General features: G+C 42.3%; 1 protein-coding gene across 8 annotated transcripts in view; it reads right to left on the reverse strand.

The window, feature by feature from the left end:
- Nucleotides 1–22,539, reverse strand: part of prr7 (proline rich 7 (synaptic)) — a 31,263-nt gene extending 8,724 nt beyond the window's left edge. The window contains exons 1-4 of one of the 8 annotated variants that reach the window (XM_086308233.1): nt 21,537–21,669; nt 20,088–20,468; nt 3,712–4,309; nt 2,892–3,335 (exon numbers count right to left, since the gene is read on the reverse strand). In XM_086308233.1, coding sequence (XP_086164359.1) covers nt 2,892–3,240 — 349 coding nt within the window. In that variant the 5' untranslated portion in view covers nt 3,241–3,335; nt 3,712–4,309; nt 20,088–20,468; nt 21,537–21,669. Of the gene's footprint in view, nt 1–2,891; nt 4,310–16,615; nt 16,942–20,087; nt 20,469–21,536; nt 21,670–21,829; nt 21,933–22,298 lie in introns of those variants that run through there. The other 7 variants (XM_086308229.1, XM_086308230.1, XM_086308232.1 and 4 more) reach the window with 7 other exon arrangements.
- Nucleotides 22,540–23,096: the final 557 nt, after the last annotated feature.

Raw genomic sequence — 23,096 nt, forward strand, 5'->3', positions numbered from 1 at the left:
AAGGAAAACTGGTGACTGAGAGGAATCCTGCCACATGCAGCAGGAAAAAGGCCAAATTTTTATTAACAAAACTGAAAGTCAGGGAGAGATGTTTCTTTGAAGGCTGTTACTAGAACATCATAAGCACCTCTTTCTGTTCATATTTTTAACCCAGTAAATAAACTCTTAACTGGTTTTCATCATGAGTCTCGTCCACCTGGACAAACACAGATTAATAACAGCTCATTTTAAGAAAACCATCTGCCGCTCGCTTTGCTCTCACATAGTCTCATCTTCTGTGTTTTTAGCAGATACCCAGTAACGCTATCAGCAGCTGCTTCACACAGCGCTGCAAATGGACCGAAACTGTTTGCTGAAAGAGGCTAAAAAAAGCTTCTTTCCACTTTGCTGTAAAACCTGCTTTCACCACCTCCTCTGCTGGTGAAGTCGACTGAAACAGCTCCTCTCGGGTCTCAGCTGCCGAGCACCTGCTTCGCTTTCAGCCCTGCTGCTGCCTGGATACTAAACCTCTTCATCAGTCTGCTTTGAGGCCAAGACTCCAGCGATCTTTTGTTTCATCCTGTACTGTCTGTCTCCGCTCATTAATCGTCTTTGAGAGCAGCTGATGCTCTTTTACCCCTTTCCCTTTAATTCCTATTCTTCTGTAGATGCTTGTTCGTTTTGTTCCTCTGTCATAAAGCAAGCTGCTCATTACGCACATTGTTTTCACTCTATAGACCAATGAGATTTTCCTGCCTTAGAAAAGAAAATCAAGAACAGAAATGGGAGTATTCTCACACAACCATGACGCCAAAATAAAAAAAATAATTTTAAAAATATTCAATTTAACTGGAAGTTAAATTCACATCTTCGAGAGAAAACCTGGAAAGCAACCACAAGGAGAACAGGGAACACTTTTAGCCTTTTTTTCATCTCTTGGATCTGCATGATGTCACAGAGTGAATAGTCCTTGTATGGTTATATCAGGCACAGAAGCCACACCCCTCTGCTGTTCTAAATTTCTGCTTATGACGGGCATAAGCAAATTTTTTTTAATTTTTTTTTTAGAAAACATGTCAGTGTGAAAACAAAATAATCTGTGGACAACACACCAAAGCTAGCGGTGACGCTTTAACCCCAATGTTAGATTTTGACATCAAGGTCTCAGTTTTTCTTGTCCGCATGCAAACGCAGAAACAGTTTTCTAACATCTTTACCTGCACAGGAGTTTTTAAAGCTCAGTCTTCAGTGGAAACACCCGTGTACGTGTGGATGTAGCCTGCAGAGTATTACTTTGAGCTGCCACTCATGAAATGCTCCTCGGGTACAGCGAGAGGACAGAAATATAAAGCAGCATAACTCACATACTGCAAATGACATGTAGTATGTGGGTTTATTAAGACCTGAGCAACATTTTTCCTGTGCGGGCTTTATTCCGTGCGAGGCAGTTTCATTAAGAACGGGGAGTTTCACAGTCTCGGTGATTACAGTGATTCTTTGCGAAGCTGCACCTCTCGGCCTCTGAGTGTCTCCTCCTTCTAATCACTCTTATTTTATTGTTACTCCGTCACCGCATGGCCTCCGCGGCTGTTGCCTACGCCTCAGCGGCAGCTGTCACCATGACACCATGCGGGGGAACGCAGGCCAGCATGGAGGGAGGGAGGTGGAAGCTAGGAACTAAACTGGGAACTATAAGAAACGCTCCTGCACTTTGCTTCTCTGTCTGCATCGCATCAGTTTTGTCTTTCCTGTTGAGCTGAGCTCAAACAACGAGGCGTAAGTATGAAAAACAGCTTGTAAATACAGATCAAACACGGCGTGACAGGTTTGGTTATTTGCTCAGCAGCAGAGACGAGTTCTGCTTCAGAAAGTGAGTCAAGTTTACAGAAGAGACTAATAAATGCAGGAGGAGGTATTATGAATGCTGAGTGCAGCTCTGCTCTCCGTGGAAACTCTAATAAGCAGTTGTGGATCTGAAGAGCTTGAAGCTGGATTTTTCAGGTTATTCCTGTGAGGACGTCTGATGGCTGAGAGTAAAATGTCTAAATCACGAACACGGTGCATGGGCACGAGCTTGTGGATCGTGAAGCTGCGGCAGGATTACCTCAAGTCCATTTTTGTCTTAAATTTGTACTGCACTTATAAAATGTTCAACACAATATGCTCATTGAACTTCTCATGCTTAGCTCGCTATAACTGCCTTTTCCATACTTCATGCCCCCATTAATTGTGTAATCTATTGCACAAATAACTTTTTGTGCTGTCAGAGTTAATCTCGTTAAAATGACGTTAACGCCATAACCGCATTAACGCGGCAAAGCTCCGTTAGCGAGTTAACGAGGATCGCTGCGTGCGTGGGGCTGGACGGCGCTAACGCGTTAAGGAGCTAACCGCGCTAACGTGTTGACCCTGTGCAGCCCCACGATTAATGCTGACAGCGCTAAATATTTTCTAAACTTTAATTTCAATGATGTACAATTTAAAATTAGTTCTCATAAATGTGAAGCAAGTTTCTGCTGCAGGTCTCAGTCGCACTGACAGCTTGGCCAGAGTTCATAAAGCTGTGACAGTGTGCGTGGAGAAGTCGGAAGACTGAATTACATCCATGAACTCTTTGTTTAACAGCTGATTAAATACTAGGATGTCACCAAACTCCATATTATTTGTTCGATACCACTGAAAACTACAGAAAAGACCAAGATCACAAACACAGTCAGAGGTTCGGCCGAGCAGGCAGCTGTCAGAGACACACCTCTGTTTGTGGCTGTAAATTAAGGATTTCTAACACGGAGGTTTTATGGCGATCAACTCACTTTTGCTTTAAGTGGCCATTAGAGGAACTGCAGTTTTTGAAACCTGAGGTTGCGTCTTAGCTCGCGAGCGTTTTGTCGCCTGTGAAATAAAATGATTACCTGGCATGCTGACCCAGGTCGCTTGAGGCAATGGATGGGGAACAGGTAGCGGAAGAGGAGGCGACAGAGTCTGAGGAGGGCTGAACTGTGGCGGCTCTCTGGGCAGCTGTGGAGGCTGTTGCGGTGGTGGTGGTGGAGGAGCAGCAGGTGGGTACCCGGCGGGGTGGCAGCTGAGTGGCTCCATCTCTACAGTACGCAGACACTGCTCCCTCAGCCTCTCCTCGCGCCGGCGCTTCAGCCGGCGCTGCAGGAAGCTGCAGAAACAGCAAAGCATGACGACGAGGGCCCAGACCAACCAGAAGCCAGCAAAACAGGCCAGGAAGGTGTAAGTGCCCTGCGACATCACCATGGCGGTGACGGGATGCGCAGCGAGTTCCCCCCAAGACAGGAAGAGAGGATTTCAGATGGGCGGGTTCAGCGGTCGTCTTGAAACTCAGCAGATCACTTTCGTTCAGAAAGACAAAGGAGAGCGACTTAAACACGGGTCGAGTCACAATCCTTCGCCAAACATCAGGTGGCTTCAAGTTTCTTATTTAAATGTTAAAGAAAAGTGTGTCAAGACCCTTCAAGCTCCTGCCTGAAGAAGTTACAAATCACGGGAGGAAAAAAGATTAAAAAAAAGAAAAATCCAGTAGAATTCAGTAAAACTGAAGCTTTTCTGAAACACAGCAGTCACATGGCTCAATATTTAGCCGCGCTCGTTACGCTTATAAAAGGCTGGCAGGTGATAAAAGCTTTGACAATAAGACGTATAATCGCACACATTAGTGTCCTAATTACATAAGATCACTTAGAGATAAAATAAATCAGAGAAACTTACAGAAGAAAGCAGGCGGAAAATTTAGATTTTTGTTCTGCATCAGCACCAAAGTCATTTAAAAAAAGTATAAATAAATCTTTGTGCTTTAAAAAATAAAAATACTGAACATAAACATCAGTAATCAAAACCGTCTTCGTCTCTGTTTGTGAGTCTCCTCCATCCGTCCAGATGTTTCAGATGATAACCCTCTGCTGCCTGAAATACGCCTCATTTAGATGGAAATCTGTGTGGATCCCACACAGTCACACACTGTTATTCCAAATGACTACAGATGAACTCCCCGGTGTTTCCACTGCAGCAAACCTCCATTTAAATTCTCCGAAAGGCTCGAGCAGCCTGCTTTCAATAATCCACCCTCTCAGGAAGCTTCTCCTTCGTTCCTGCTGGAGGATAAAGTTGTAACGGTTCCGTCATTGTCACATTTTGAAGCTGATTCTAGAACTAAACCAAGCGGAGAACCGAGGCAACATCCGGTCAGAAGCACCAAAAAGAAATGTCTTTGTTCACGTGAAGTCAAACAGCTGGTCCCTTCGGGGCCGGGGGTCCTCAGATTTCTTCCCCTTCAGATCACAGCTGGACTCCTCGGCCTCACGCCGCCCTGCAAAGACACACAGGAGGCCTTCGTCAGGACAAAATCAGGCAACATTTTCCACACAGTGAGAACCGAGAGCAGGAAAAACAGCACTGAGGCTGGGCCGTTATAAATGTCAGCTGTTCATGCAGGATATAACACCAACATCGGGGGTCCAAGTATCAGTTTCACACTTCAGAGAAGAAAAGACTTTCACAGAGGTGACATATGCAGAACGAGACAGGATCACTGGGAGTCGAATAAACACGTCAAATAGAGAATTAATTTATTACTTCAGTGTAAATCAGAAGACTGTAACAGACCTTCAAAAGCACCTCAGCGATAAACATGAAAACAAATGTTTAAATTCTGGTGACTTTCTACATGAGTATTTAAAAAAAAATGAGAACGTCACAAATTTAATATTAACACAAAAGTTCATCTGGATTTGGCACACGGTGTAGTGATGGTAAATTCGATTCTTTTTACTGAATCGAGTTTGAATGAGTCACTCGCCAAAGTGAACTGGGTTTTTTGAGTCATTTGAGTCACTGAGTCAGTTGCCCAGAGAGTGCAAAAAATGTACATTTTCACTCAAACTTAATTTATTTCTCTTTCGTGTAAATCCTACGGCTAAGATGAGTGATTGAAAAAGAAAAACAACTGTTTTTATAGATCAAAAAAGAGCAAAAAAACATTTATTTTATTTATTTTTATTTTATTTGTATTTTCCTCAAATGTGTCAAATATATATTTTTATACATATTTAAATGTCCTTTGAGCTGTGAGCCAGGGGGCGGTAATGCGCCTTAACATTGGTTGCCAACCAAGAAGAAGAAGAAGCTGTGAGCCAGGAGTGATATCTTATAATAAATAATAAATATAATATCACTGATTCGTTTATGCTATGATTCAGCACAGGAGGGAGGGGGTGAGTAACTCAGCTAACATGATGCTACTGTGAACCAAGGAGCTATCCGTTCGTTAAGTCTGACGTCACTAGCCGTGTCTGGGCCTAAACTCCGCTGCAGGTCCATATATCAAACGATCACTGTGGCATTACTGAGAGTTGAAAAACTGTCTAAAGTCTTTCATCTTTAATATAATGATCAGCGTTCTGCTCTACCAGGTGTAACAATTAAGTTTAACATCCAGGCATCCATGAAAACGGAATTTATGACATTTAACGGAGTTAGAAGTTAGCAGGGAGTTAGCTCGCTAGCTTCTATCTAAATGCAATATAGCATGTCCTGACGGCGGGGTTTTGGAAACAAATTAAAACGTACAGCTCTGTTATCACTTCCAACATAAATGAAGACAGAAAACTAAACAGCAGTGACGTTTGTAGGGTTACTGAAGTTGGGCTAGCTGGTATATAATGATGTGCTACGTGACCGCTAGTGACACAGATATGTTAGCATAATATAAACAAGCTAACTTTTTTCCCACTCGATAAAAGTTAACGTGAGTGTTCTCGGTGGTCAGGAACAAATGTAATCGCATGGCAGGATGCTGTAAAAGGACCAAACTTCAGCCAGGAGAACAACTGAGATAATCCATCCACAATACGAGGTTAGTCATTCATATACTGCTGCATGGGCTGGGCTGTAGCTACATCCTAAGGTTTTAAAAACTGAGCTTAAATAAATGATTAGCGGTAATAAAAGCCGAGGGAGGTCAACAGTGATCACTGACTGTTTTAGGAGCTTTTTGAGATTAAATAGAAGAAAATACAAAACATTAAACATGTTAACAACACAAAAGCCATATTAAACGCAGACTACTTTAGGCCCGGAAGTAGGATGCACTCACATCATCACTTAACGACCGGATAGTCTTGATGTGAGCTTCTACTCAGGGTTTTTTCTTCCAGTTTAGAGCAGAAATGTTTTGTTAAGAAACTGGCTGTTGTTTTTTTCCACACAATTTTAATTTTAAGTTAGATATATTTCTACTAATGAAATTAGCTTGCTAACAGCAACAGGGATGAGTCAGTGAGTCAGTTGGGCTTGTGAATCATGATTCACGAGTCCGTAAAGTGATTCTTGAGTATTGAACGATTCGTTCATGATTCGCACATCACTAACACGGTGTCATATCTAGGGAATAACACTGAGTATATATATATCACAAAGAATATATCACAAAATGTGATATATTCTTTAGCGTTAACAGCTGTGACACCCTCACCTGGTTGGTTTCTTTCACAGACCCATTACCTGCCCTGTATGAGAAGCTGTGTGTAAAAAACTGTTTCTGCAGGCCTCCAAATCTGCTGCCAGAGATCAATCTTCCAGATACTTTAGGAAATTCAAGCATCCATGTTAAACTGAGCTCCACACCTGAGTCTATACGCACAGAGCCACAGTACCAGAAATATACCCTAAAACATCCAAAGGACCTAAAAGCAGATTTGTAGATAATTCAGTGTTAAAATGGCCAATAAAGTAGGACTGTAGGGACCTGAAAGTCTTCCCTCTAGGTTTTTCCAGGATTGTCTTTGATGGTCGAGGGGAGGCATTTGACATGGAAATATAACTTAAAAATAACGAGTTTAAACCTTTTTATATAAACATATAAACGCATTACTGTAACTGAGTGATTGGGGTTTCTGTGGATGAACTTCTCTCAGTACACGATTTGTTTTTTTAGAAACTATAATTTTAACAGTTTATGATCTGTTATAGCTCACATTAAAAACTTTATTTTTTCTGTGAAAGCTCCAGCACATCGATCCCACGCTCATTCCTGCAGCTGCTGAAGGTTGCAAACTGAATTCATGATTTTCCCCTCACTGCGATGACAGGAACAAGTAAACATGTCGTTCCCAACAATGATGCAGACACTCCTTTGGACATGTTGTTCCTTCAGACTTCACACTTGGCGAACAGAAGATCCTGCAGGGCTTCATGTCAACGACCCCGAACAGACAGACAGACGTTAGACGCAGACCTCCATCTGGAGAGATCTGACTCTGCACAACTTTTGTCTCAAGAATCATGCTGACACAAATTTATACTGAAAAGTGTGATGGTGCTAGGAGAGTACGGCAAGATGGTAGGAATGTAAAACGTTTTACTGTGTTAAGGAAACATTTTTTCAGTAGTGTTACATCAAAAAGGCGAAGGGTCTTTATGAAATGAGGGTAGGATGAAGTCGTTCACGGCTATTTTGGTAACTGGTGCTTTTTTAAGACTGCCTTTTTATTCCCCTTCCTGGTTCATGGTCCCCGCTTCTTGTGGAGGATTTGCTAAGTTTTGATTTTTACCAACTTTTTGGTTTCTTGTGGGGTTTTTTTTCCCGATATACGCTCAGTGTCATCTCTGTTGCTTTCTTTGTCCCCTTCTGTCTACATCCGTGTTGCATCTTCTTCCTTTTGCCCACTTCCTGTTTTAGATCGGTAATGGCTTTTCTTTCTGCATCTCGTGTTTCTGTGTCTCCAAGTAATCAAGTTCTCTCTTTTGTACTTGTCATCCCATCTTACTCCACCTCTTCCCAATCCGGTTGTTCAGTCTGACGTCACTAGCCGTGTCTGGGTCTAAACTCCGCTGCAGGTCCATATATCAAACGATCACTATGGCATTAGTGAGAGTTGAAAAACTGTCTAAAGTCTTTCATCTTTAATAAAATGATCAGCGTTCTGCTCTACCAGGTGTAACAATTGAGTTTAACATCCAGGCATCCATGAAAACGGAATTTATGACATTTAACGGAGTTAGAAGTTAGCAGGGAGTTAGCTCGCTAGCTTCTATCTAAATACAATATAGCATGTCCTGACTGCGGGGTTTTGGAAACAAATTAAAACGTACAGCTCTGTTATCACTTCCAGCATAAATGAAGACAGAAAACTAAACAGCAGTGACGTTTGTAGGGTTACTGAAGTTGGGCTAGCTGGTATATAATGATGTGCTACGTGACCGCTAGCAACACAGCTATGTTAGCATAATATAAACAAGCTAACTTTTTTCCCACTCGATAAAAGTTAATGTGAGTGTTCTCGGTGGTCAGGGACAAATGTAATCGCATGGCAGGATGCTGTAAAAGGACCAAACTTCAGCCAGAGAACAACTGAGATAATCCATCCACAATACGAGGTTAGTCATTCATATACTGCTGCATGGGCTGGGCTGTAGTTACATCCTAAGGTTTTAAAAACTGAGCTTAAATAAATGGTTAGCGGTAATAAAAGCCGAGGGAGGTCAACAGTGATCACTGACTGTTTTAGGAGCTTTTTGAGATCAAATAGAAGAAAATACAAAACATTAAACATGTTAACAACACAAAAGCCATATTAAACGCAGACTACTTTAGACCCGGAAGTAGGATTCGTCGCATCATCACTGAACAACCGGATTCCTGTTTCTAATTCTAGAAGAAGGACCTGATACGTCTTTTTGTTACCTTTGTTCGATTGTCATTGAATATTTGTTTTAAAGTGTTTTCTTGGATATTTTCAGGGTTAGCTGATGCTCAAGAATCAAAAAGTTCTTGAAGGATCTTCTCATTTATAATAATATCCCTGTAAAGTGGAGTTCTGACGACTCTATGCAATCAGAATGTGGTTTTGTTTTTTAGTTATCTTTGTAGATTTTTCCAAAATGGTCCATTTGATCTTTATCCAACATTCAGAGTTAGAGTTACCACCAATAATTTAGACATTAGAGGGTTTAAAAGGGCATGAGACATCTGAAATTGTTTCCAAAACCTTGCATTGAGAATCTTTTCAAATTATTACCATGCAACATTTTGGGAATGTTTTTTTAAAAGAAGAGTTTATAGGCTTATAGTGTCAGTGAAGTTCAACAAATCCAGGCCTTCATTGCTTTAGCTGGCTCAATAAAACCTAAAACCCCAGTTAAATATAAGGGACGTCATGACTGTGGTTATCAGCTCCCATTTCACTCTACTTCAACACAAAGTTGATCAACTACTCCAATCAGTTACATTATCAGAGGAATGGTGAGAGTGGCGTGTAAAGAATGGAAAATATACCAGTAAAATCAAAAACTGTAGAAAGTTGTTTGTCTGGTGATTTGATCACAAGATCAGGGCAGCTTTCACTCGGCCAACTGTCTACCAATTTAAAGACTTCTAGTAATGGTCAAATTGAGTAGAAAGCACCACACAGGAACCACTCCATCTACCATCCTGTGCTGCTCTTTATTTTTAACATAACAGCTGCGCCTTAAAGCATTAAAACTGCCCCATAGCCTAATAAAGGAGAAATCACTTTGTCCACGTTGTTTGTTGCGAGATCAAAGTGCATTTAACTTTGACTCTCAGGTAACACCTCGCTAATCTGTGTTCTAGCAGCTACAACTGTGTGAAACAGACTTGGCAGCAATTTAGGAGCAAGTTACTTCTTTATGTTTTTAAAAGAAAGAAATCGATGCCATCTGTAAACTGTTGTCTCCACGTGTGCACTGCAGTCATTAACAACAGGATACATTTCAATTTTCTACAGTTAATTTCAAATTTCTGGGATAAGTCTGTAACTTACATTCTTTCCATTATATTATGAAATGTTGTAGTTTTACTCTTGACATCATGTAGTTAGAAGTTAAAGTAAATTTGAGCATTTTAACACGAGAGTCTATGTCTGGATGCACGCTCAATCATTCAGGTCGTTGCATTTACAGCAGGGGTAACGTTTAAGCTCAGCTGACTGCAGCTTTCCCCAACCTTATAAACAATATATACCAGCAGCACTGACTAACAATGGACCGTGAGTATTGATCAGCGGCCACGAGTAGCATTCACAGAGAGTTGGGGAGTGGCTGCAATCACATCATTGTAAGATGGTGAGGCTCCCTGCTCAGTTCAGTGATGGTCTTTCTCTTTTCATGTAACTGGCCTCCTTGACTCGCCCCCCAAACCAGCGTTCCTCCCCGTTCAGCACGTCTACATCCTTATCTTTAATACAGTGCATGCTGGCCTGCAGGTGTAAACAGACTGCAGAGTCCTGGCCTGACAAGGTGGTTTTCCTATGTTGTGCCATCTACCTTTGGGCAGACCAATATTTAGCTCGGGGTGGGGGGATTGATGTAATGTTGTGAAAAAAATGCATGTCAGCTGTTTGATACTCCTGACAGAGGGATCAGGAGAGGTTTTCGCTTAGGCAGCAGTTTGCCCGTCTCTCCGGGATCGCCTGGAGCTTTCTTTAGGCGCCTTCCCAGCTTTGACAAATGTCCGGCTGAGATAACTACATTTACTCTGGGTCTTTTTGATATGATGATCTGCTCCCCTGTGTCTCTGTTGTAGCATCCTGATAACACCCAATTTGTGCTGCACTGGAGGAAGCGAGTCAAACCTTAAATATGTTCCATTTATGCTGGTTTACACATTACTGATGGAAATGTCACAATCTAAGAAAGCCAGCCTGTCATTTCTCATTTCCTCCCTGATCAACTATAAGTGTTTGCTCAAATGACCAGAATCAACTTTCTGGGAGAGTCCAGGGGGCCTGACTCACTTTTGTGTGGACATTCAAGGACCTGCAGATTGTTTTTCTTTCTTTTTTTAAACAACTGTAAATGTTTATTATGTCTTATGTCGCTCAACGTGTTTTATTGTTGTGTTTTTGTGGTTGTTGTACTTGAGAAAGACAAAAGAAAAGAATTATGCAGTCATAAAGCGATTCTCAGGGACTTCTTCTTTCTCTCCAGTCAGAACGACTCCTGTGTGAATTCCTCTCACTTTGAAATACACTCAGCAGTCGGGATTACCTCATGAGTCTAGCTAAAGTGAAAAACATTCCCTACAATTATAAAACATTTCTGACTTTGTCATGCTGCATGAAAAAAAATCTAAATGAGCTAAAGGTTGAGGGCTGTGTTTTCTTCTCTGAATCGGACACTTGTGCTAGATTACCGTTTCATTTAAGCCGTGTATTTTCCCTCCATCCTACAGCACCTTTGGGAGTCACACCCTTGTGTCTGTTGCAATTTAATACTGTTCAGTAGTGGTGATTCATCAGCTGAGGGCTCGGTGAGGTCGCACAGCCACTGATATTTCAATCTGCTGTGAGCGCTGATATGGTAGGAAGGCTTTGTTTACTCCCCACGCTTCCTGCCTGTCCGACACAGTCATCAAAGGGAAGCGATACACACTTGGACCTCCACCTCTACACCTACAACAATACACATAACACTCGCTCTATTTTTATTTGCTCTTCCTTTTGTCTTTTAATGGCTCTCACTCGAACCACAATCTGAGATGAGGCTGATCTCCGGGAGCTGAGAGGCAGTAGTAAAAGCACCTCTTTAAAGAGATGTTTCCAGATAATACGTTCTAATTGTGCTTTTATCTGCAAAGCTGTTACAACCTCGACGAGACAACTTGAGCGCACCGTCAAAGCCGAGCAAATCAAAGTGCTTCACAGAGCGAGGGAAAAGAAAGCAGGTCATTAGATATTTCATTTTCCATCACGGTCGAGGTTTGGTAACCGCACATGCGCGGCCTTTCTGTGGTGCAATTTAAGTAGAGCCTGATGGATATCTGATTTAAAACACTGATATCGATATTTGGTGATTTAGATATTCACTATATTGTCTGTTTTTTTTCCTCAGACGCATGAAAATAAAAACACTTGTTATTTGTAGTTATTTCTGAGTAGTTTATTGGTTCAACCAGTTGTGGATTTCTCGTTTACGCTTTGCCCGACTGCTCAGGTCAGTTACTCTTTTAGCTCCAAAACATACGATATTAACAGGGAAGTGGGAGAGTGCGCTGCTAGTTAATAAACTACACAATATCAACACTAACTATGGTGGAAGGGTGATGCTCATATCTGCACTTTTTACATTTCCATTAAACAGCTCTTATAAATGCTGATGCTGTTATTGGCCAGTATATCAGCCCCAGCTCTAACTTTAAGTCATATCATGAAAATTAAACATTTTAGGAATAACAGTAACAAAAAAAATATCAGTGGTTTTAACCACATTTTTTAAAATGATACATTTATTATTTCTCATAAATAAAATAATTTTACAAAGTAATCTCAATTTGTGTGTAAGACCTTGGGCAGATTTATTAATTCATTATATCAGCTAATGGCACATGGCATAAAGTCACATGTCTTAGTAATCACACTTTCCCTCTGATAAACACATTGATTATATTCTCTCATTGTATCAGAGTTTATTCACCACCTACAACAATGTTAGATCCACGTCAAACAAAATGCACTAATACTAACAGCAGCTAATAGAGGCTAACAGAGGCTAACAGAGACTAACAGCAGCTAACAGAGGCTAACAGAGGCTAGTAGCAGCTAACAGAGGCTAACAGAGGCTAACAGCAGCTAACAGAGGCTAACAGCAGCTAACAGAGGCTAACAGCAGCTAACAGAGACTAACAGCAGCTAACAGAGGCTAGTAGCAGTGAACAGGCATGAGTGTCACTGACTCATCGACTCGTAGGGTTGCCAACTCCCTGAAAAATAAATAAGGGACACCTCGTGGCCAGGGCCGGGCGACCCAGTTGTCTTCACCCTTCCCAGTGTGGTGAATTTTCTAGCTCTTTTTTTGTGTGTGAAATTATTTTTTTTAACCCTTTGACTTGAATTTGATTTAAGTAGATGTGTATTCTTTGTGATATGAACACATGTGAAACAAATGATCATTTAGCCATTTAGTTTTAGCTCAAAATGACAACATTAACACAGTAAAACAGGTCTCTTTCTTAAACAGAAGCCTGTCATGCTTAACTTTTGAGAATATAAGTAAATCTTTCTTTAAAAGAACTCTGTCCTGCTTAACTTAAAATAATAGAAAACAATAGAAAGAAAAATATTCTTGTAACAGTGCACATTTAGTGCATTTAGTACAATTGGCTTCAGCTGAGGTATTATTTCAGCTTTTCTAAAGCTAATCAGCTGCTCCTGTTTGTAAACCCACTTGTTCCCATGATTACGCATCATAACTCATCATCATTATTCATCTATGTATTACTTTTATGTATTAGTCATCTATTTGTTGTAATCATCTATCCTTGCAGTCGTTTATTACACAAAATAAATTATATTATCACACTTCTGGCCACATAGCGCTGATATTCACTGCACATGCCCATATTAACGTTTTCCAGCCAGGTGTTTTCCTTTTCCCATTCTTCCCTTTCTCTGAGGGGAACAAACATTGCTGCTCTAACGCTGGGCTCACACTGTGCGGTTTTAGGCCCATTTTGAGCCGATTTTTGAGTGATCTTCATCGTGCATCGTGTAGTATACGTGGGGTAACGAGAAGTGATTAACACCTCACGACCAGCTCCCGATCATCAATCGCTCGTGAGCCGCTCACACTGCTCGCGCGCAAACACGTAAACGCCGTGAAAAAGACGGAGCAGCGCGGCTGTGCAGCGTGTGATCTGGACACAAGCGATGGAGGCACAACTTGTAGAACTTTGAAAAGCTCATCCGAGCCTTTTCGATGTGGCATCACAAAATTATCACGACCACAACAACCGTGAAAATAGTTGGATCTACACTGCTGCTCAATCACAGCTGCTTGATCATGTTTTTCATTAGCAATTTAGCAAAGTTGATGGTGGTGTGTCTGTGTGAGTGAAAGACAGAGAGAGCGAGCGACAGATTTTCTATTATAACCTTCATGTTATGGAGGCACAGTGTGAGCACTCAGGTCGCATCAGAGCATCGGGCCGTATAGTGTGAGAGTACATCGTGACATACGAACTTCTAACCCCTGCGAGTCAATCATGCAGTTTGAGCAGGAGCTGAATAACGTGACTGAAAAAAAATCGCACAGTGTCTGTCCAGCTTTAGGTGTACTGTCGTCCGAGACTTGCACCGCAGTGTCAGCGTTTGTTCCCCTGTTGGCCATGCTTGTTGTTGTCATCGGTTGTCTTCCGGTATTTTCTCCGTAAGCGACCTTTCCTCAACCAATGAGATGAGCGGTAATCTGAATTGTCATACTCGAATTGTCATAAGTGTGCTGTCAGCTCATTGGTCACAAAGCAGGAGAGGGGCTGGGAATTATGTTTTCAAACAAAGCGTTAATTCCATTAACATTTATAGACTACTTTTGATTCTCACTGTATTACGGGACAAAGTGCGTCCCTTATTAGCTCAATACGGGACGTGTACTTTTGTTTCTAAATACGGGACGATTCCGTATTTTAAGGGACGGTTGGCAACCCTATCGACTCGTATCAGACTTTCATGAAGTTTGATAGCCTTCTCTAAAACAAACAGGAGTTGACACCTGGCTGATGTAAACAGTGGACTAACAGCCTACATTCACTACAGATAAACTGCGGCCATAGTTGATTGTCCTTCATTAGCCACTGTAGGATGATACACTTGAATTGGGGAGTAAGAAAACAGAACAATGACACTAATACTAGCTCTGTTTGTACACCAAGCACACTTGATGACAGAGCTCAGAGCCAGCAGCAGCTTGTCTAACATGCTAATGTCCCATAAAGACCACAGGTTTATCCATAATGTGCATGTCCAAACAACCAGCTGCGAGCTTCTCACATTGACAAACTCTAGCAATTGTTAAAAGGAGACGGACACTCCCTGGAGAATGCCTACCTCATACGGGTATCAGTGGCCCAGCAATCAAGCGCCATTAATTCTGCTTCCAGAGACAATAGCAAACTGTGGCAGTCGTATAATAATATATTCAAACGGGCATTAGAGAAGCTTTACAGCTTGAGATAAAAAGAGGCAGATCGCATTAGGTATGTTTCAATTGATATCTCTTTTTTTAGATTTCACTGCCTACCCTGACAAAACACTAATGAAAAACAGTTATGAAATACCTACGGATGCTGTAACTAAAGGTTTGCACTTCCTCAGAGGTCACAAGCTGCTCTAAATTCCTAGCCGTCTATCAAAACCAGCTATGTAAACTTCAATAAGGGTTTAAAAGTGCAAACTCATAATTGTACTACAAGCAGTCTGTTTGAGAATAGTCAAAGCCAAAAAAGCTCTTGTTGGCAATTTCAGCAGCTGAAGGCTTTCCAGGAGTTTTTCTAGCTTCTGGAGCTGGAAACCTTTCCTGGAAAACTGCAGCTGAGGCATGTGAGCATCCCACATCAGTTTAAACCACTTTAGCTACTTCATAGCTGGAAAGATTTTAAACCACATCCCCCAACATGAACAACACAAAACAATCCTGATCTGCATCTGCAAATGCTGCCATCATCACTTCACTCTGCAAGCACACCTTTCTGCATCACTGTGCCTGTCTTTAATTCAATCTTTCACCATTTATATAGCACAACAGTCACCTCAAAGTGCTTTATATTGTAAAGTAAAGACCTTTCAATTACACAGAAACAACCTGAACATTTAAACAGTCCCCTGTGAGCAAACCCTTGGTGACAGTGGGAAAGAAAAACTCCCTGTTAACAGGAAGAAACCTCTGGCAAAACCAGTCTCTGGGATGGGCAGCCATCTGCTGCAACCGGATGGGTCTGAAGGGAGAGAGACAGGAAAAATCCTTGGAAATCTTAACAGTGAGACAACACTGCCACCAACAGGTCAGACTTTAAATTACCAAACTCATTGAGCAATTTTTTAAAATCGGAAAGAGAAAAACTAAGGCTGCAAGTATCCTGTCATCATCTATTTTCCAAAACTGCACAAAACCTATCCAGGTGAAAATCATGTTGGAGAGCTGGAGCAAGGACAAAAGTAAAGATCTGCCACATTTGGTGTGGTTTTGAATCTGACCAAAGTCCAACAATGTGAAGAAACAGGTCACCAGCACATCTGGCTATTGCTTGTCACTAATGTATGTTGCAAGCAACTCTTAATTCCTCGAGTCATAAAATGCATGAAGGCATTCAACACATGAACACAGAAAGACTCTGAAACATTCACAAGTTCATTTCTACGCTGTGACGACCCACTGCACCCTGCCTTCCTTTTGGCTCACGTGTGTCTTGTTTGCAGGCGTTGGAGAGGCGGAGTTCCCGTTTACAATCAGTGACACTGGCAACATCTGGGCCAGTGAGCCGGGACTCTATATAAAAAGCCTTTACCGTAGGTTGGACTCTGGCTGCGTTAGGTTTTTGCTTTTGACACTATTACATGTTTCACACACACTACTGATGGTACTGATTACACACATCACTGTTTGTTTTTGACAGTAGGGTTTCTTTTCTGTTTCACTTGCTTTAAAAGAATAAAGCAGCTTGGGATACATTCCTAACCATGTCTGGGGTTTTCTTTGTCATGACCGTACGGCCCAGTTCGTGACAATGCTCTAAAAGCAACATCTAAATTTGGCAAAATCATATCTGGTCTAGTTTTAGAAATGAAAGTGATCATGTGCGATTACAAATAAAAGAAAAAAAAACCTTCAGGTATCCTGTTAAGATGGAAAATTCCTCCCAGCATGTATTTCCAGCTTTAAGATTTCCAGCTCGGGTTGATCTCTGTCAGGATTCAGTGTTTCTGCTTCAGCAGGTCACGCCGTCTCCTCTCAAAGCAACACATCTGTCGTCACTTTTCACTCAAAAGTCCCTCATGATCACCGGATCCACATGCTGAGGGTGTCGGATAAAATCTTAAGACCTTTTTCCTGGAAACGAGCGGTTTTTCCTGCTGGTGTCCTTTAAAAGTCTGCAGCACTCTCATTTCTCAAAGGTCACTGAGAGAATGTGGCTGAAAGGACAAATGAAATCGTGACTATGAGGTGAACATTTTCTGCTTCATGCCTGTTTTAGAGACATTTTCTGACTTTTTTTTTTTTTTTACCTAAAATTTGTCCTACAATTTGTGTAAACAAGTAAACAGAGCTGTTTATTGCCGTTTCATGCCCTACAGATCACCACTATCAAATCTGAATATCTCAGCAGGGTTAAAGGGCACTTATCTGCTTTTCCTTATTTCCTGTCATACAGAAACTGTTGATTTCAAATAAAGTAATCCCTGCGAGCCAAAAGCACAGACTGCTCACTGACCTGCTCTTCGATCTGCATGATGTCATAGAGTGGGGCTTTCCCTAAGATCACTTTAGGTACAGAAGCCCCACCCCCTTTTAAAACATTCTGTTTATGAAGAACAGCGAATTACGAGTAAGTTGTATTTAAGGGGGAGGAGCTAAAACAGCTTGCTTCAGACAGAGGGATGATTATTTTGAGCTTTCAACCATAATAAGCTATTCTAGGAGAGCCCAAGAATAAAAGCACTGAGGTGTGAGCAGAGTAAGTCCACTGAAACAAAAAAGGCCTGTTTTTGGTTTTTTGGGGCCATAAACCAGCTGAGTCACTTCTAAGGACCAGCCTGAGGATAAAGGTCTGAGTCACGACTGAGGCTGCAGAGCAGCTTCACCTGCAGATGCTTCACATGCTCACTGAATACAAAACAATCCGACGTCACATACTAAACACGGCGATGGGGTACTTTACGTCTCTGCAGCTCCACAGGTGTGTCCAATCAGGCCTAATGTTGCCCTCGTCTCGGCCTCAGCAGCAGGTTCCTGAGCTCCTCGGTCGGATAAGAAGGTCTCTGCCGTATTCTGTTCGACGCCTTCTTGCTGTTTGTTGTGCAGAGGAGCTGCACGTTGAAACCGATTTAAATGAGCGCCGATTTGAAGCCCCTCAGCTCTGCTTTGATCCCGTCTCACCGGTTTTGTGTCCATAATGAAGCAAACTTCACATACCGATGAGTGTCAGCTCGATGCATTTGTACTTCAAAAGGCCTGGCTCAAAACGACGTGAAACACATTAGTAAAGGTGCAAGTTTCCATTCGGCTCATTTTATCCAGAGGCAGCAGAAGGACAACAACACAAGGTCGAGACTTTATCGTGTTAGAGAGGAAGCTTGTTGGGAGGAATGACTCTGTGCAGTCAGTGAATGCAATCAAGTCCAGACATGAGAAGTTGCCTCTTACAATAATGCAAACAAATTCATCTCAATACCATCAAATTTAGAAACATCCAGAGTAAAAATGAGTCCAAACATTTATACCTCTAGGCTGAGCTGTTGTAAAGAATTATCAGGCTGCTCCCTGAAAAGCCTCAAGTTGATCCAAAATGCTGCAGCAGAGTACTGATGGGGCCTAACTAGCTTCTCTTTAATTAAATCCTGAATTTAATTCTAAATCCTTCTCCTGACAAGTCTGGGACAAGCAGCCCGTGTCTGTCTTAAAGACCTCACAGTAGCTTATCCCCCTAACAGATCACTGCTTTCTCTGGTTTATTTTGGATTTCTGGGGTTGCTAAAAGTAGAATGGGAGGCAGAGCCTTCAGCTTCAGGTCGCTGTGTGGAAGCAGCTCCCAGTCTGGGTTCAGCAGACAGAGACACCCTCGTTACTGTTCACACTACGATTGAAGCTTTCCTTTTAGGTCGGGCTGGATCAGGTGACCCGGAGCCCTGCTGCTATTGGCTCAGGGTGCTGGTTGTTTAGTTTGTGTTTTTTTTCTGTCTCCCTGACTCCACCCCCGATGGGTGCCTCTCCCTGATCCTGCTTCTATTATTGTCCTCTTCCTGTTAAAAAAAGACTTCTTCCTCCCCAGAGTCTCCAAGTGCTTCCTCAGAGTGGACCACCTGATTGTTTTCTCTCTGATACTGACTGTTCATTTGATCTGTCACTACATGAATTCAACTGAACTGAATTAAACTTCAGAGTAAAGCCAATAATAAAGCAGAGTTTGTTTCTGATCGTTGCTCCCCTCAAACTGTGAGCGAGCAGAGCTGGTGTCTCAGTCACACCTGTTACCTCTGGTTATAAACACAACAACTGTGGCAAAGTCCAAATTTATATACAGTCTGTGGTGTTGAGACCAAGAGAAATGTCAGTGAAAGTCATTTAAACAGTGCAGTAATAATATCATGTCTATCATGACAGTCCTACTACAACAAAGCTGGTCAGTAAATATCAGCACTGAGTCCACTCAGCTGCTGAAAGGTTCCTGCCCTGTGATCAACGCTTTATTGTTTCTCAATAAACTGAGGGAAACTAAATGCATACCAACTTACAAATCTAATTCTTCTTCTTCATTCAAGTGTTCGTCCATCAGTCGCTGCTCAAGCTTCACTTTCAGCTCTCTGCACTGGAATTTATTCCCCGATAATGGACACATCTGACGTCAGTCTGGGTCATTTATAGCACAGCTACAGCACCAGGAAGGGCTCTGTGGATGTAGCCCAGGTGTCACAACACACCTGAAGTTTGGCCAAATAAATCTTCACAATCGTTTATTCATCTGCTTATAAATCACTGCACCCACGTGACCTCTAGGGCCCCTAAATTGGACCTTCCTCTCAAACAGAGGACACGTTTTACGGCAGCAGGTGTAGGTGTCAGTAAGTAACTGCACCTGCTTCTTCTTGGCCACTTTTGGCGTTTATGACTCACTTTGCGCACTCCAAAGTGTTCAGTGGGCCAGATGTGTTCCAGCTGTCACCCCTGACATCGAGGCCGTGTTAGGTGGAGCTGCGGCTGATCCGAAGCAGTCCACACTCAGAGCTACCTGTGCGTCAGGTGCAACCATGTGTCGCTAAAGAGGCTCAGAGCGCGCAGCTGGCGCTAAAAGTGCGCGGGAAAGTGTTTGTTTTGTGTTTAGTGACTCTGCGTTAAGCGGAGTCGTGTCTGTGAAATCGTCCCCAAAACGCGCTGATCGGTTTCCACATTACGCAACCGCTCAGACGCACTGCTGCTCTCCAAAGGTCTCTCCTTTAATTCCCCAGCAGCAGGAGGGACCTTTGCAGAGCAGCTCCGAGGAGCACCGATGCCAAAAACACGGGAGTGTCTGCGCACAGACACGCCAGGATAACGTGACAGCGCAGGTAACAACTCCACGTTATCGAAAAAAACAAACTCACCTTTAATTCCTGCGCTGGTTCCGACGGGCTCCGCTCACTGAGCCATTCAACTTAGAGTCCACAATTTAAAAACCAAAAAGGTAAACACAGTTTCTCCTCGGTAAAGATGGGAGCTCCTCTCTCCTCTGCCTCCTCCCGGCAGCGCTGCGCGTCGTGTTTTGGACGTCAGGCTGATAAAAAAAAGAGGTTTTCACCTTGACAGCCTGGCTCCTCCCTCTTCCTCTCTCTCCCCCTGTCTCTCCTTCACTCAGTCCCTCCCCTCCTCTCCATCAGCGGAGCAGCAGCAGGAGTGTTTCGTGACTCTCGGCCCAGCAGTCTGTCTGTCTGTCTGAATGATGAGAATACAAATCAAGCTGCCGGGTTTTTCCAAGGACGCACGAACTGGCAAAGGAAGACAGAAGGAGGAAAGGAAGGAAGGAAGGCAGAGAGGCGTAAAGCGATGAGAGATGTTTCCATGTCAGACAGTTTAAACTGGGTGGATTTTACTGCTGTGGGGATTTCTGAGGAAGTCTTCCTCACTGCACCTGAGATCCAGCTGGAGGAGTGGAAGCAAATAAAACACAAGCTGCTTAAAATAAGTTCAAGTTCCTCACAGCATGCCACGGAGCCAGACTGATATATCAGCAGATATATGCAACATATATCCGCTGATATAATAGCTGATAACTATATTAAAACTAAACATGTGAAAGAGAAACACCCTTCAACCAGTGCGAGGGTTGTTGTTGCATAGTTTGTCCACCAGGTGGACAAATAACAGGTGTTTGCTGCCCCAAATATGAAAACCAGCTGATCTGAGCAGAGTCTGAGAAAGAAAGCATATTTCTCTCATGCTGGCTTATGAGAGAAATATTATACAGCGACTCGAGGAGACTGCTGTTGCTGTTGCTATATCATCCATCCATCCATCCATCCATTCGCTTCTGCTTATCCTTTTCAGGGTCGCGGGGTGCTGGAGCCTAACCCAGCTGTCATAGGGTGAGAGGCGGGGTACACCCTGGACAGTTCGCCAGTCTGTGGCAGGGCCAACACACAGAGACAGACAACCATTCGCGCTCACATTCAGTCCCGCATTCACACCTATGGGCAATTTACATTTTTTAATTAACCTATCCCCACATATTAGTAAAACTAAATTTAAACTGAATTGAGTCAGGCTGAGCGTGATCTACAACTTATTTTGACATTGAAACTAAATTTCTTTTAAACTGCACTATCATGTTATCTGAGCGAGAAGTCGTAAATAACGGCACATAACAAATGTTAAGGAAATCTGTTCATGTTTCATGTGTATGAAAGAAAAAATATCGGCTGATATATCGGATAGCTAAATCACCAAATATCGGTATTAGTCTGAAAAATCCTATGCCGAGGCTCTAGCACACAGTGCATGATGAACCACAGGCTTTGAATAAAAGATGAATTAAAATAAGACGTCAGGTGTCCTACCTGTGCATTGCCAGCCATTTCATCTTGTTTATTCTAGCCAGTGGTAGCTAACGCCATTGCCCTTTCTCATTTGTTATCTACGTCACTTAGCAAGAGGTAATAAGGTCAGCTAATCCGTCCTAACTATTAGGGGCTGATGCTAACTTAGCTAATTTGAAAGGTTACATGACAAACTAACCCTCTCTGCAGCGTATAACTAGCAAGCTAACCATAGCTTCCTTGCTAATATTATTGCTAGCAAACTCATACCTAAGTGAAATGTTAACTGGCTAGCTTGCCAAAAAATAACTCACCAGATAACATGATCCAACATTTATTTATAATGTCAAACTGATGGATAATCAAACAGTTTTTATTTTAGCCATCAGTAAGTCATGTAAGTACAGTTGTATGGCTAACATAACTTCTGTAGCAACAGTGAACATGGAGACAGTTAGCCAGCTAGCTGTAACTCAGCTACACAAGGTGTACCTGATAAGCTTTGTCATTACATCAAGGTAGCATAAAGTCTGATTTACTACAAACAAGGCTGTTTCAAAGTAACGTGTTATGGGAAATGTAGTCCCCAGTGTTTCTGAGGCTTGCATTTTCAAAGCAGTCTCCTGTGAGCTGAGCAGTAACTTACATTAACTCAGTTGTGGTTTCCTGCTTTTAATATTTAACACGATGCTACAAACCAGTGAGTTCGTATCAGGTGACTGTTTAACACACCTGCACCTCCTGAACATTAAATATTTACACTGTCATTAGTGGTAAACTTACCTGTAAGGCATCAGTGTGCCGTCCGAGTCCATATATAAAAGGCTCCAGCTAACATAATGGCTGAAGGCTCTGCATCAGTGGTCAGATTTCAGGGGCTGAGCTCAGACTACCTGCAGCTCATTTGACTTTCAAACTTCTTCATTACACTAGATTCAAATCACATATAGCATGCTGCATCTCTAGTTACAAATTTCCAGCTTCTGAGAAAGTGTTTTGTGCTAGTTTTCCTGCTGAACAACGAGCTTTCCTTATTTCCTGTCATGCATCTCCTGTTCCAGTGGTGGCTGTTCATGTTAAATATGGGCAAAGTTTCTAATACCGAGGTTAGTTTGTGCACAAGTAATCCCTGTGAGCTAAAGGCCAGGCCTTACACTGCTCTAAATACCCAGCTTTACACAGTTTGTTTTCTATCATTGCACCTATGTGATGTCAGAGAGGGGATATACCCAACTGCTGCACCAAGAGGCCCAAATAATTATTCATAGCAGTCTTTTCAGTCTCGCTACATTGCTGCCTTTGTTGGATTTTAGTGAAATTTCATGCCTTTCTTTTTCCTCTGTTATAAATTTCGTCCCCACCAGAGATGAAAGGCAGGGCTGATCCCAGGAGGAGAAACAAATCGCTTTGGAGATCTGTTATGAATAAAGGAGCAGCTGAAAGAAGCTTTTGACTAAGTTACTCTGAGGTGTGTTGGTGTAAATTATGTAAATTATGTGCGGTGTGTATTTTATTACGTGCTAGACTCCAGGGACGTCCGTTTAATTCTCTAGATTGGAACTATTACGATACAATTTCAAC

The sequence above is a fragment of the Aulonocara sp. 'chitande type north' Nkhata Bay genome, linkage group LG10, assembly GCF_057382095.1.
Source record: "Aulonocara sp. 'chitande type north' Nkhata Bay isolate Kocher_YH1m ecotype deep benthic linkage group LG10, A_spYH_male_GT1.1, whole genome shotgun sequence".
Lineage (NCBI taxonomy): Eukaryota > Metazoa > Chordata > Actinopteri > Cichliformes > Cichlidae > Aulonocara > Aulonocara sp. 'chitande type north' Nkhata Bay.